This window comes from Rhinatrema bivittatum, chromosome 3 (genome assembly GCF_901001135.1).
Source record: "Rhinatrema bivittatum chromosome 3, aRhiBiv1.1, whole genome shotgun sequence".
NCBI lineage: Eukaryota > Metazoa > Chordata > Amphibia > Gymnophiona > Rhinatrematidae > Rhinatrema > Rhinatrema bivittatum.
Window position 1 is genome coordinate 30,522,144 of NC_042617.1, and position 15,082 is coordinate 30,537,225.

A 15,082-nucleotide genomic window follows, 5' to 3' on the forward strand; every position below is an offset into this window, starting at 1 on the left:
TGCACACAGTTCCTCCAGGTCCCTTTCAGCAAGGCGGCTGCTTTGCATGGGAGTTTGCTATCTGGGAGAGGCTTGTGTCCTGCCTAATTGTAGTCTGAGGCAAAGGCATTAAGCAGAGAAGAACTTAAGACGAGTATGTAATGTGTGTGGTTTGTCTGGCTTGAGTTAAATGCGCTACAGTGGCGAGAAGATGGGGAGGGAGAGGGGAGTAGTATGTCAAGCCTGAGAATCATGCACTATAGGGAAGAAGGTGGCACATTACTTTTTTTTTTTTTTACTGTGGTTGTCACAGGGCAAAGCAACGCAGATTCATTTGATCTGCTTTCTCAGTAAATGCTGCTGCTGCTCACATACGCATGCATAATATGCATTGGTCATGCTTGAAGTATAAGAAGGGGCTTATAAGTTATAAATTTTAAGTTATAAATTGTCCCTTAAAACTCAGTTGTTTGCAACAAGGCCTGCTAGGACCAGGGTAGACATATCCGGCTAACACATTAGATGGGATATTTAGCAGCATGGCTATGCTACTGAAGATCCTCAGACCTGCTCAATAGCAGGACTAAGTAGCGATTTGTCTAACTTAAGCTGAATAAGTTATCTGTCCAAGGCTGAATATCGGTACTTAGCTGGAAAACTTATCTGGCTAAGTAGTGCTGCCATGTTCCGCCCATTGACTGCCAACAACTTGTCTGGTTAACCAGATAGCCAGATAAGTAATTTATCCTGCTATGTAGTGACCACTGAATATAACACACAAGTCCTATTTATCCGGCTGTCTAGCGTTTGAATATCAACCTTTTTTTTTTTTTTTTTTTAGCTATGGTTTATGAATGCACAGTCTACCCTTTATCACTACATAAGAAGCTATTGCAATGATAGCCAATCCGTATCACAAGTGCAAAAGGTGGCACGTCCTGGGCAATTCTGCTGGCATTAAAGAAACACAATTCCTAGCTGAAAATGAATGACATCCAATTGATCATGGCACTCAGCATCTCTAGATGTTTGCTGCTTTATGCGTGGAAATACTGAAATAGCAATGAAGACTGGCTTTTGCTGTTTTTTTTTTTTGGGGGGGGAGGGTCTGTTTGCAATCTGTAGCGTGGGGTTGGAGTGGGAAGGCGGCCTATGCTGACTGAGTTCTTGTGCCTGTGATTTATTTACCAGTTAGCTTGTTATAGATGCTGCCTATTAATGCAGCACAAGTTTCTATGTTTTAATACATCAGACATAAAAGAGTTACTGAAAATACCATTTACGTTAGCTTTCATTTTGTATTTTTGAAGATTGGGTTACGTTGGGCTACAGCGTATCTTGCTTTAGGCTACAGACCCCCCCCCCCCCCCCCTTTAAAAACTGGCGACACTGTAATTCCCCATGCCTGTGCTGGAGTCTGAGCGAGCCCTTACTGGGAAAGATGGAAGTTGACTGGAATGTGTTCGGGAGGGCCCTTTTCGCATGCCGTGCCGGTGTTGTGGAATTCTTTGCCGCAAACTTCAGAAAAGTGTGGTCCAAGAGTTTGTTTAGTGTTTTTCAGGCTGCCCGTAACTTTGATTTTAGCTTTGTTTTTGATGATCTTGGGGGTGGGTTTGAGCTGTTACATTTCTATTTTATCAAAGGTGTTTGGGGTTTTTTTTTTTACTTTTTTGATTGATGATGTATTATGTGGGGCTTCACTTTTAGTAAAAATTTAAAAAATGAGGAGGAAATGCGAAGTATACAAATTTGGAAATAAATTTAAAATGTTTCTCTCTCTCTCTCTCTCCCCCCCCCCCCCCCCAGGTCATCGGGAGCTCCCTCCTCTTCATCCATGACAAGAAGGAGCAGGCCAAAGTATGGATGATCGATTTCGGGAAAACAACCCCACTGCCCGAGGGACAGGTGCTGACCCACCGGGCTTCCTGGGTGGAAGGGAACCGGGAGGACGGCTACCTGTGGGGGCTGGACAACCTAGTGGAGATCCTGACCGCCCTGTCCCGCCGAGAGGACCTTCACTGAAGCCCACCCCCCAATTCTGACACTCTGGAGAACTGCACTACAAGACACTTTTAAAAAAAAAAATTTTTAAACTTTTTTTTTTTTTTTGGTTTGTTTTTTGAAGAACTTCAGTCACCCTAAATTAAGGTTTTTGTAAATAGTTTTATTTGGCAGAAGAAATGAGCTGCTGATTTTGGCTGCAGCACCAGAGCCTTTTTTCGTTTTACCTTTTTTTTTTTTTTTTTATAGGTAGCCCATTAGGGGGGGGGGGGGGGGAAACTTCATTCTCCCATGTTCATCTCTTCCTGTGTAGGAAAGGCTGTGAAAGGGGGGGGGGGTGTTCGTCCCCTGCTCTTACTCCTCTGATGGTCCCTCTCCAACGCTCTCCTGGGGTTGGCGCCTGCCTCCCCCTCCCCGTGTTTTTAATATTTGCCCTCATCCTGCTATCTTTCAACATGAAGCTGAGACGAGACAAAACAAAACCTCAGACCGGTTAGGGTAAGCTCTTCTAGAAAATACTGAACACATGAGTGTGGGGGATGTAAAAAAAACAAAACAAAAAACCCTCCTACGGTCGTAACAAAATCTTAATCTTGCCCTGCATGGCTACTCAGGATCATTTTTGTGAGCAAGCTTTGTGTGAGTTTCTCCAGTTTCCCTGGATTATGGTGCTGAGCTGATTGTTTTAGTTTAGGGTTTAACAATAATATATTACCTTGTATATGGTGACATTTAACCTATCCAGTTGGTGCCTTTGGTTGCGTTAAAACATCAATATCTTGGTGGGGGGAGGAGGGGGGTAAAGTTCAGATTTTTCCCCAAGCATGAGGCCAAGTAATGCTTTCGCTGTGGGATTTTCCTACCCTGTGCTGACATTTGTCATCACTTTCCAAGCAGAACGCGTGGCCGGAAGCAGGCACAGGTTTTCCAGTCATTTCTGCGGCCCCCCTTGCTTTAGGTATATCCCCTGGACCAGAAGGCTTCCGCTCCTGGTCTTTCGCTACACTGTACTGCCCGGTTCTAGCCCGGAAAGCATAATTACACCCGGGCGAGGGTGACACGGGGTCTGCCGCTTTAACACCTGGGGGCTCATTGCTGGCTGGGAAATGTAACAGTTCTGCTTTCACCAGCCGCTTCGCGTCCTCCGTGATAAGAGACTGCCCTCTAGTGGCAGCATTCGGAGTTACTTGAGTCTGAGCCTGCCACATTGCACTTTAGAGTTGGTTCTCCGTCTGTGGCTTGTGGGCTGAGGGCTTTGCAGTCTGAAAGCACTGGAAAAAGATGTGCAGTTTGCTGCCAAAAAAAAAAAAAAAGCAGGAACAAAACTTGAGCTTCAGCTCTTAAATAACTGTACTCAGCCAGAAAACAGAGGTGCTGCTGGGCTAATGGCTTTCACATATTCAGAAAATGCATCGGTATCACTCACACAATTCCTGGCAGGTGGCTTTTTTGGCGCAAACGTTGCCATAGCCTCAGGGAGCACCGATTTGCAATAACTATTGGGATTATTTTGCCCAGCAGTTTCCTTCTCTCCTCCTCTTGGGCTTCTATTGATTCAATTGAATCAGCACTAGGATCTGGTGCCGTGAGCCTTCATTTGCAGCTACCTGGGGATATGACCCCTGCTTTTATGTCCCTCCCAATTTACTTAGCCCTACTGCAGCAGCAGCAACAGGGAGGGAGGAGGTGACCACAGACCGCAGCTCCCTCCAGAACCTACAGTCTGACCGCTAGGTATCACCTCTGAAGAAAGACTGAGGCTCCCTTCCCCCAGCTCAACAACCCCAGTCCTTGGCCAGCTAAGGAGCAGAGTCTTGGGCCAGGAATCAAGCCCAGGTCCTCCCACCTAGTAGCCTATAGCACTGCCCGAACCACCGGGCTAGACAAATTTATCTTTCTTGTGATCCATTGATGCAGAGGAAAAAAGTAAAAACAGGCACTTCTAAAGATATCCTGACCAGCAGAAAGGGCCCTTTCTGGGGGCCAGAAGATGTACTAAAAGGTTTGGGAACAAATGGATGACTCCAGGAACATGAGACCCTGCTAGCTCTCTGCCTGGAGCCTACAGAAAGTCCTTTGAATGCAGAGCCCTAACGCTAAGGCCACGTGTGAAACTCACGTGAGTGCTTAATGTCAGACTTTGACTAAGATATTCCTGGTAGCGTTTGTCCTAACACCATGCAATCGAGACGGTGGTATGCAAAGAAAACGCTGCACGCAAATTCTTAATGTTTTTGAATCAAAGGAATTATGCAAGAGAAAACCTTGCACAGTTTCAAATTTCATTCAGTATTCTCACCGCCGAAGGTCACTTATAATCATCGGTCCTACGATGGAGAATTTCTTTTGAATTACTTTTTTTTAGACAGTTTTTTAAATGCTCATAAAAAGATATACTTCCCCTTGATATGGGCTGAACGAGTCCGACATGATATCACGTTTCGGAAAACTGCCTCAGGGGCTCTCAATTCTGTCTTTACTGATGAGGAAAGTATAAATGCTGATAATCCACTTCGAGTCCAGTATAAGGTTTCCTAGATGCCAGGAATTCTCAGACGAGAGCCCCTTGAGGCAGTTTTCCAAAACATGATATCAATTCGGGCTCGTTCAACACATATCGAGGGGAAGTATATCTTTTTATAAGCTTTTAAAAGGCTGTCTAAAAATAAAGATTCAAAAGGAATTTTTTCATCATAGGAGCGATGATTATATGTGACCTGCGGCGGTGAGAATACGGAATGAAACTTGAAATTCAGAATCCGCGGGGCGATAGGATGGTCCTTTTCATACACTGTTTAAGGTGTTCTCTGGCATAATTCCTTTGACTCAAAAACCATTAAGAATTTGCATGCAGCGCGGGCCAGGACTGGCACCGAGAGGCCACTCTGCTGGTTGTGATACCCTGATCAGCGCCGAGATGCCAGCAAGAATAGTGATGTGTTGGCACTGCGCACAGCAAAAGGAGTGAAGTAAGAACCGCTAGAGAAAATAACGGTGCGGTAGCCATGCTGGTCCCATCAGAGACGTCCGAGGTGATAGGCCACTGACCGTATAGATCAAAATGTTTACGCCCCTTCATCAGGTCACTAGCATATGAAACATTACAAGATGATACTTGAAGCTTACTGGCATTTGTGTTCCGTTCTGGGTTTGGCAAAGGTCTCCCTGCATGCTTAAATACAGTGGTGTGGTTTACAGTTGTAATATTGGAAGGAAGGGCAGCAGTGTGTTTCTAAGGACATATAGCCATAAATTGGGGAAAACCTGATGGGGCCAGTGAACAGGGATCATTTTCCCCCCCAAAGCTAGTTTTTCAGCTCCTATCAAGATCTGGGCTGGGGCTTATATTTCTGTTATCTTGCTAACGAAAAATACAGGCTGGGCTGGAACAATTTTAAATCACGAAGGAGTGGAGTTAACGTTCCCCGTGAGCATGGGGGCTGTCTGGTTGCCTCACCTTATTCATGCTTGGTCATGGTGTGATCTTTGTGCATAGTTCATCCTTTGCACCTGACATGCCCTACTGGCCTAGTTTTATAAATAAGTTCCACAGTATGTTAGAATAATTAGGAGGTAAAGTACCCCTGAGAGAGACTTTCCAGGATGGGAAATGGCCATGTCTGGTTAAAAAAAAAAAAGAGCCCTGAAACAAGTGAAGTCTGAGTTTTTTTTTATTCTACCCTATAAGAAGAAAGCTCACGTGTGGGCCCTTTCACAGGATCAGCGACAGTGGCCGTAAGGCATCCCCCTTTCTCTCTCAGAAAGCACAGTGCGTGTAACTTCTGACTTAGGTTCTTCCGGTGAGTTGGGTCTCCATAGGGACTCTTGGGTGGCCAGGATATTGTGGCTAAATAGGGCAGGCTGTTGATTTGGGATTTATGAAGTTCCCTAATGCGGTTTCTTTCCTTCATTAAAAAACCCTCACCGTCCTCTCTGTGTATAAAAGGGAGAGGAGAGAAGGGAAAAACTGGCTCGGAGAAGCCTTGGGCTTTCGCTGGTCTTGCAGTGTATTGACCTCGTTTCCCCCTTTGAACTTCCGGTCACTGTTCTTTTGAGCTACCCTGTGGCATGCCAGCCAAAGCACCGTCTGAGGGGCTGGCTCGTGAAAAGATTTTATATCCGCGTTGTGTCCCTCAAGCGGGTAAACTCTCGTGGGGAGGCCGCCTCATTTCACACCCTGAACCTGAGCAGTCTTTCCTGTGCGCCACCTGACGGCGCCCTCCCAAGGAAGTGCGTGGTTCTGCGCCTCTGTCCTTCATTGGCTTTGTGGCTCGGTTTCGTGGTCCCGTTCTGTGATGAGGGGATGGCCAGCAGCAGGAATGGACCTTGTTTTGGTGCACCTGCACTTTGTCGTACCTGCTCGTTTTTTGTTTTTTTTTTTACCCCCTCAGGCCTGTAGAGTTTTTACTTAGATGGGATCTGGTCTCCTAAGGTTCTCCTCATTAACTGGGCTCTTCCCACTTTGACCAGAAGAAATCTTAGCTCTTCACCAAAGCTGAAAGCTTGGGTCACCCAGGATGCTTGTTGCCAGGTGGCTGCTGGTCATCAGGGACTGGCTAAGCTAGTCTTGCGGTTGCCCCACTGCATCTTTGGACTTTCTGTTATTTAAGAAAATCAGGCCTATGGCTTGCTAGATGCACTGAGGCAAACCCAGGCCTGTCTGTGACAAGATGGCGCCATCTTGGAGCTCTACTTTCAAGAGCATGCAAACCCAGACTTGGCCTATCTGGGTGAGTTTTGTGTCGCCAGGCACAGAGCTCAGCCTGGGTCTGATCTTCAAGAAAGAGACATTGGGCTCTTTTCAAGCCTTTTTAAGAAAACTTGTTGGAAGAAATATGCAGAAACATTTTGTGCCACCAGTGAAGGCCACAGACCTCTGAGGTGTGACTTTTTGCTTTATTTTGGAGAGACAGCTCTTGAGGTGTGGCCATTTTATAATTATGTTTTTTTAATCTTCTTTTAAATTGCACCCATAGCTTAGAGGATTAGACACTGAAAGCTCTGCATTAAAACAAAACAAAAAGCTAAATTTTGTAGCACCTTTTAAGCACTGCTGATGCTTTTGAAGCTGTAAGAACAGAGCAGGAAAGTGCCTTAACAATGAGCTACTCTGTTCCATCAGACTAATGGAAAGCAGGGGGAGGGCATTATATTTATTTTGTTGTTTTATTTGCACAAAAACACTAAAACTTTTAATTGCATGGACTCTTCAAAAATCTTTTACAAATTTCTTTTAAATATTTTACAAGTACCACATTGGGACTGAAACCGGATCGCATGCACGAGCTTGCGGTTTTTTTGCTCTGGATCTTTTCTGTATGTACATAGTGCAGTTCTTTTGCTTTGGCATACGCTTTGGGGCTCTCACAGAAGCTGCTTAACTTTTATACAGTTGTTTGTGCCTTCCTTAAACTGTAGCTGTGAATATTTTTTTTTTCCAGGTTATTGGATGATGTGTAGAAAAATGTAAACGGATTGGAAAGTAAACACCAACACTGTGCCTCAGTCCTCTATTTTTAAAATAAAGGCATATTAAAACTGCTTTTGCTTTTTGTCTTCTAATGATTTTGTTGAACAGTGTTGCTGGGGGGAGAATGTATGTTCCTGAAAGAGGAAAGCACTTTTGCTGCCTGACCATTAGGGCAGGGGTGGCAACTGCAGCCTCGGGAGCCACAAATGGGTCCGGTTTTCAGACCATCCACAATAAATATGCATGAGAGAAATTTGTGTGCACTGCCTTTCGTATATGCAAATATCTCATGCATATTTATTTATTTTATTTATTTATTCATTTTTATATACCGTCATTCGGTTTAGCCATCACAACGGTTTACAGAATCAAAACAACAATCAGATAAATTATACATAGCTGCAAAAGAAGAAAGCAATAACAATAGTGAAATGATAGGTAGAGGAGGATGGTGGGGTGAAAGAGGGGGAGAAGGGAAAGATGTAAAAAGGAAAGTAACAAAAATAGTATTAATTCATATTAAATTTCTGAAATTGTAATATTTAAGGTTGATGCCAGTTGTAGTTACTGTTTTTTTCTTGTTTGGGTTTGAATGGTTGAATTGATTGTAGATGGATTGTTGTTAAGGAAACATTATTAGATATTAGAAACATGAAGGCAGAAAAGACCATATGGCCCATTTAGTCTGCCCATCCGTCTAATTTAGCTTTATAATTTCTATCACTTCCTTAGAGATGTCCTGCATTTATCCCATGCTTTCTTCAATTCAGAAACTGTTTTTATCTCCACCAGGAGACTGTTCCACTCATCCACTACCCTCTCTGTAAAGAAATATTTCCTAAGATTACTCTTGAGTCTACCCCTTTCAAAGGTTTCCATGCATAGGTGAGCCTCTTTCAATGGAAAGGAAGCTCTAGCATGAGGGGATGGGAACCGGAGAGGCCCGCTCGAAGCACTTGAGCGGGCCTCTCCGGTTCCCATCCCAATTAAGTGCTAGCTCTGGTATATCCCAGGAGTCTGGACTGATCCGGGTATGTACAGGGAAAAGAAAATTGGTTCTTACCTGATAATTTTCATTCCTGTAGTACCACAGATCAGTCCACAGTCCCGCCCTTTTTACTGTATGGAGGTAATGAAGAGTCTGCTTCATCAGCATTGGTTTTACATTTCTCATGGTTATCTCAATTGCTGTTCCCTGTTTTGGGGTCTGGTTACGGTTGGGGGTCAATGCTCTTTTCCGTTTCCGTTTTTTTGTATATAGTTAGTTTGGTTGGCATTTATGCTGCTTTTCATTAAGTAATACTGACAGGCTGTGGATGGCACCTAGATATATATATTTGGCAAAGGCTGTCAAACTTTCTCTGTCTCCATCTCCTGGTGCGGGGACAAAACCAGGAGTCTGGACTGATCCGCGGTACTACAGGAACAAAAATTATCAGGTAAGAACCAATTTTCTTTTATGTCCCTTACAAAAATCTTGAAAAGAACTGGTCCAAGGACTGATCCCTGAGGCACACTGCTAGTAAAACCCCCTCCTTAAAGAAAACTCCATTTACCACTACCCTTTTCTAACCCAGTCGGTCATTCTAGGATCTATGCCAAGGGTGCTCAATGTATTTATAAGTCTTCTGTGCAGAACTGTGTCAAAGGCCCTGCTGAAATCCAAGTACACTATGTCTAGTGCTCTCCCTTGATCCAACCTTCTGGTCACCCAATCAAATAAATTCATTAGATTCATTTGACAAACTTTACCTCTGCTAAAACCCTGCTGCCTCCTCTGCTTTAGCAGCAATTCCATTAGTTTGGTCAGACTAAGTGGCCTGTTGTTCCCAGCCTCCTCCTTACTTCCACTTTAATGACGAGGAACCACATCTGCCCTTTTCCAGTCCTCTAAAGAAGCACTGAAAAGGTCCTGGCAGCTCCGCTGGCTGACATCTAAGTTCCCTTAGTACCCTTGGATGTTTCCCATCTGACCCCATCACCTTATCTACTTTAAATTTCATTAGCTCCTCATAAACACACTGTTCTGAAAATCGATTGAGGTTTACCTCACTTCCAATCTTATTTGTGTTTGTTTCATGTGGTCCTGCTCCAGTGAACGCCAAATAGAAATATTTGTTAAGCGATTTTGCTATTTCCTCTTCAGCCTCTACATATTCCTTCCCTTCATCTTTGAGCCTCACAATGTCAATTCTGCACTTCTTTCTATCACTAACGTCTAAAAAAAAAAAAAAAGCCTTGTTCCCCTGTCTTACTGTATTTGCTATTTTTTCTTCTAATTGAATTTTTGTATTCCTAATTTCCCAGCTTCTCTTAAGTTTTACAGATATTGTCGCCTGTCTTCCTCTTTCTCTGATCTCCTGTAGTTTATGAATGCGAACCTTTTCTCCCTTACCTTTTCAGCTGCTTCTTTAGAAAACCATAACTGTCTCTTTTTCCTCTTCCTTTTTATTTACTTTCTAACAAAAAGATTAGTTGCCTTTATGATATCTCCTCTTAGTTTTCCCCACTGCCTTTCTCTTTCTCCTAGGTTTTCCCATCCAGCTAACAACTCCCTGAGGTACCTCCCAAGGAAAGCCAGGCCTGTTTGTGGCTCTTGAGGACTGGGGTGCTTTTCTCAGTGGCTCCAGCGAGCCTGTAGGTCAGGCGATGTAGTTCCTCAGACAATTCTCATTGAACGAGCAGTATGGCACAAATTCTGGGGCAATGCCAAAGACAACAGATGCCAATCTCTCTGTAAAGAGATCTGCAAAGAATGTTCATTGTAAAGGTGCAGGCCCATGCACTAAGGGTGTAATTAATTTTCAGGTTGGGTATCCGGGAATTCAGAGCTGTCTGCATTCTGCGCAGACTGGAATTGGCCACCCCTGGGATAATGGGTAGCCACTGGCCTCTCTGCCGCCTTCCCTCTGCAGAAATGATTCGATTTGTCCTCAGACCCGCTGTTTAAATTCTGCCATGGGATGGGTCGTTTTCAAAGAGACTTCTGCAGGTAAAAGTGTTTTAGGTGCAAGAAATGGCCTTTCAACAAATTGCCTACCTGATATCCGGCTCCACTTGTGTCCGAGTGGAGGCATTCCTGGGGGGGGGGAATTTGGGGCAGGGTTCAACCTTGCATGCATATTTTGGGATTTGAAAAAGTATGCACATATATTTTTTCCCCAAAAAATGTGTGTGGGCTATTTAGCAGGTGTAACTCACGGAGGTAGACTTGGTGGGGTAGTGTTCATGCTGCAGTGACGCTGTGGGATAGATGTTGGTCATTGAAAGTGACTGATTTTGAAGCAATAAGTCTGATTTGTTCTCCGAGGCAGCCAGCAAGGTGACTCGAGGGCCCCATCGGAAGAGCTTAACAGCAGTGGAGTCTATTAGTGACCATCGTAATACCACAGTGAAGGTTTTATGCTTCATGTGGAACGAACTGAGACAACTCGTGGGTTTTTAAGATAAGTTCATTCACCTCGATACTAATCTGAAACAGCTTTATAACAGGAAGAGCTTTAGCGAAAGACTTACTGTGCTGTATGCAGAAAGAGAAATGAGAATGGACAGATTTGCAAGAGGCTTTTATTGACAGTACTTTGGACAAATAAGCATCACATTAAAAAATTAGAAATAAGGAAATGAGGGGGGGGTTTAATTTATGATTATTGGAAGCCACTGTGGATGGACCTTCATCTGAGACAGGCCAAAGTCGTTTTCCTCTCTAAAAAAAATGTTTTAATTAAAACAAAAAATTCTCATTGTTTGATAATAGTGAAAAATGTTGGTAAAGTGAGGTTTTGGAATTATTAGTGAAGTACACGTTAACATGTAGTTGAATGCTATCTGAGTGTCACTGTTTCGTCTGCCGGTGCAGCTTCCCCATGCCCTGATCCTGCCTGCTATGAAACCTCCCTACCAGCAGAGGCCTCCAGTGAGCTCTGTTCCGAGCTACCCAAGCCATCTCTTCACTGGCCACCTGACAGCCTCCTCTCCAGCAGGGGTCCTTAGCGAGCTTCACCTGCATCCTTGGCAAGCTCTGCCTCGCTGCTCGCACCACACCCAAGCTCCAGCCCCATTTAACCCTGCCTTGCCTGAACCTAGATGCCGTTTCATGGAGTCACCCATGGCTCTCTGACCTGGCTGCTGTTGCTTTGTTCTGTACCTTGTGGCCAGGGGCGGCTCAAGGTAACCTGCCTGAGGTGAAGGATGAGATGATGCCCTCCACCCCCCTCCTGCTGCCCCCTCTCCCTTTTCCACACACACACCCATACATGCATACACACATAAATACTCATTCACTTTGCTCCCTCTTCCTTACACACATGAACTCAAATTGTCTCATCTTACCTTGATTATCATTAGCCACAGGAGCCTCCTCTTTCCCCAGGCATGTGGGACGTGCGCTTCACTTCCTCCTACTCTTCCTCCAGTAGCGTCGGCCCGCTCTGCCCGTGTTTTATTTTTGACACGTGGCCCAACTCTACTGCTCCTCCTCCTCTTGAGTTTCCTGCGGAGGAGGGCGATGCTCCTGCTAGCCTTTCTTGCCACACAGCACTGGGCATCACGGTTTCTTCCGGGGCATGGGTGCTGATGCTCTTCCTTCTTTGAGCGTGCGCTGCTCCAGGCCCTTTCTCTTCCGGCCTTCTGCAGCAGGGCATCCAGAGTTTTCGGGTGTTGGCCCAGAGACCCAGCAATTCGTTCAGAATTCCAGAGTCTCTGGGCCAAATCTGGAGAGTTCCCAGGTGTGAGTGTGAGGCAGCCGCCACAGCGGCGTTCTGAGAGGGGCATTTTTTTGCCACCTCGAAATTCTGCTGCCTGAAGTGGCCGCATCACCCTGCCTCATTATAGAACCGCCCTTGCTTGTAGCCCTCGGGCCTTCCTGTATCCTGCTCCTTGCCTGCAGCCTATCTAGGCCTTACCTTGCCTTGAGGTCTCCGGGCCTTCTGTCTCCTTGCCCCTTACCCTGTGGCCTCTGGGCTTGCTCTGTGGCTTACTCAGGCCTCGCCTTGCTTTAGCAGCCTTCAGGCCTCAGTGTTCTCTGTTCTGTGTTATTCTCGTCTTCTCTTACACTTGTCTAAGTCCTGCTCTAGTCTGCCTTGTTGAGTCCTGTCTAGTCCAGTCCCTTGCATCCATTCCCTGCTTTGCCTTGCCCAAGCCTGTGTCTGTATCCAGCCCAGTCCCTGCTCAGTATCCAAGCCTGTGTCTGTATCTAGTTCTAGCCTTTGTTCAGTACCCTGCCACCCTCCTATCCCAGTATCCAGTCCTTAGCTCCTTACCTGTTCCAGTCTCCAGCCCTCCTTGCCTGTTCCAGTATCCACTCCTTCCCAGTACCAATAGCCAGACCTCTGCTTCTAGTCTGTCTCTGCCCCCAATGTCCAGCTTGTCCTGCCTTGTCTAGCTTGTCCAGCCTGTCCAGTTAAGCCCTACTGGCCCTCAAAACCCAAGGGCTCAACCTGCGGGGGAGGGGGCTGGCCAGGCAGAAGATAAATCCAGCTCTTAAGAGTCTTGCGGTCCTGCCCTGCTCCTGAGGGGCTGTGTCCAGACCCCAGCCCTCATGACACCCAGCAGGAACTTGATCCCCAGGAATATGCAGATTATTGTGTCAGTAAACTGGATACATAGGCCCAGGCAGTTGGACAACACATAAATCATCCTTAGCAATAGATCCCGTTGTCTGTCTGCAATATATCGTCGGGGGTGCTTTGGGAGAAGTCTGAGTATGTGTCCAAAACAGAAAATGAGTCCATTAAATCCACTTTTAAAAAATTCCCTTTGGCTGCTTGATCCATGTCCTTTCTCTGTTTTATCTGCTTTAAGATAGTTATTTATCTTAGTTCAATATAGTTCAATATCTTCGTGAGCTACATCGCGGATGGGATAGAAGGTAAGATTTGTCTTTTTGCGGATGACACTAAGATCTGCAACAGAGTGGACACGCCAGAAGGAGTGGAAAGAATGAGACGGGATTTAAGGAAGCTGGAAGAGTGGTCGAAGATATGGCAGCTGAGATTCAATGCCAAGAAGTGCAGAGTCATGCATATGGGGAGTGGAAATCCAAATGAACTGTATTTGATGGGGGGAGAAAGGCTGATGTGCACGGAGCAGCAGAGAGGCCTTGGGGTGATGGTGTCTAATGATCTGAAGTCGGCGAAACAATGCGACAAGGCGATAGCTAAAGCCAGAAGAATGCTGGGCTGCATAGAGAGAGGAATATCGAGTAAGAAAAGGGAAGTGATTATCCCCTTGTACAGGTCCTTCGTGAGGCCTCACCTGGAGTACTGTGTTCAGTTCTTGAGACCATATCTACAAAGAGACAGAAACAGGATGGAGGCGGTCCAGAGAAGGGCGACCAAAAAGGTGGATGGTCTTCATTGAATGCCTTATGAGAAGAGATTGAAGAATCTAAATATGTACACCCTGGAGGAAAGGAGGAGCAGAGGTGACATGATACAGACTTTCAGATACTTGAAAGGTTTTAATGATCAAAAGTCAACAACAAACCTTTTCCATTACAAAAAAATCAGCAGAACCAGAGGTCATGATTTAAAACTCCAGGGAGGAAGACTCAGAACCAATGTCAGGAAGTATTTCTTCATGGAGTGGGTAGTGGATGCCTGGAATGCCCTTCCGGAGGAAGTGGTGAAGACTAAAACTGTGAAGGATTTCAAAGGGGCGTGGGATAAACACTGTGGATCCATAAAGTCTAGAGGATGTGAATGAAGTGAAGAGGCATGGGGGTGGCTTGCGGGAATGACGGCTACTACCTGGTGATTAATACCCTTGTTCAATAAACATAGTCACATGGTTAATGCGACTTCAACATTGCTCTATGTTTCATCGGCAAGAGGAAATGTGGGACAAAGGATTTGCATTCACAAATAAGCGTGGGAGTAACTTGCTTGTTGTGGCAGTTACTACCCCTAACCGATTAAACCTGATACTTCACTTTGAATACATATACAGCGCAGCTCACTGCTTCAACAGCAGGGGGAATGAAGATAAGAGAATTTACAGTCAGACAACTACAAACTAGGATCAAATTGCATAGTCTGGGTAAACAATAAGCGTGGGAGTAGCTTGCTTGTTGCGGCGGTTACTACCCGGAATCAATACTTCTCTTTGAATACATATACAGCGCAGCTCACTGCTTCAACGGCAGGGGAGAATGAAGAAAAGAGGATTTATATTAAGACAACCAACAAGGACTAAATTGCACAGGCTGAGTAAACAAATAAGCGTGGGAGTAGCTTGCTTATTGCTGTGGTTTCTACCCCTAACCAATTAGGCTTGATACGTCATTTTTATGCAGCTCCAGCACTGCTCTCTACATCAATGGCAGGGGTGGAAGGAAAATTAGAACCAAAAAGTTACCAATAAGGGCCCTGATCTCAGCGGTCAGAGTAATAGATAAGTATGAGATAAATAACTGTGAAAGCTTGCTGGGCAGACTGGTTGGGCCGAATGGTCTACTTCTGCCGTCACTTCTATGTTTCTATGTATGTAATAGAATTTGTGTCCATACTCATTAACTCTCCTTTAACAGAAAGTATTGTTCCTAAAATATTGAAGAAAGCCATAATTCGATCAGTTATAAAGAGGAGTAATTTAGCAATAAATGGGCCCTCTAGTTATACACCAACATCAAAT

General features: G+C 45.1%; 1 protein-coding gene across 1 annotated transcript in view; it reads left to right on the plus strand.

Moving 5' to 3' along the window:
- The window catches only part of ITPKB (inositol-trisphosphate 3-kinase B), a 337,082-nt gene extending 329,561 nt beyond the window's left edge, over window positions 1-7,521 (plus strand). The window contains exon 8 of the mRNA XM_029593044.1: window positions 1,786-7,521. Within this exon, the coding sequence (XP_029448904.1) occupies window positions 1,786-2,001 (216 nt within the window). The 3' untranslated portion in view covers window positions 2,002-7,521. The remainder of the gene's footprint in view (window positions 1-1,785) is intronic.
- Window positions 7,522-15,082: the final 7,561 nt, after the last annotated feature.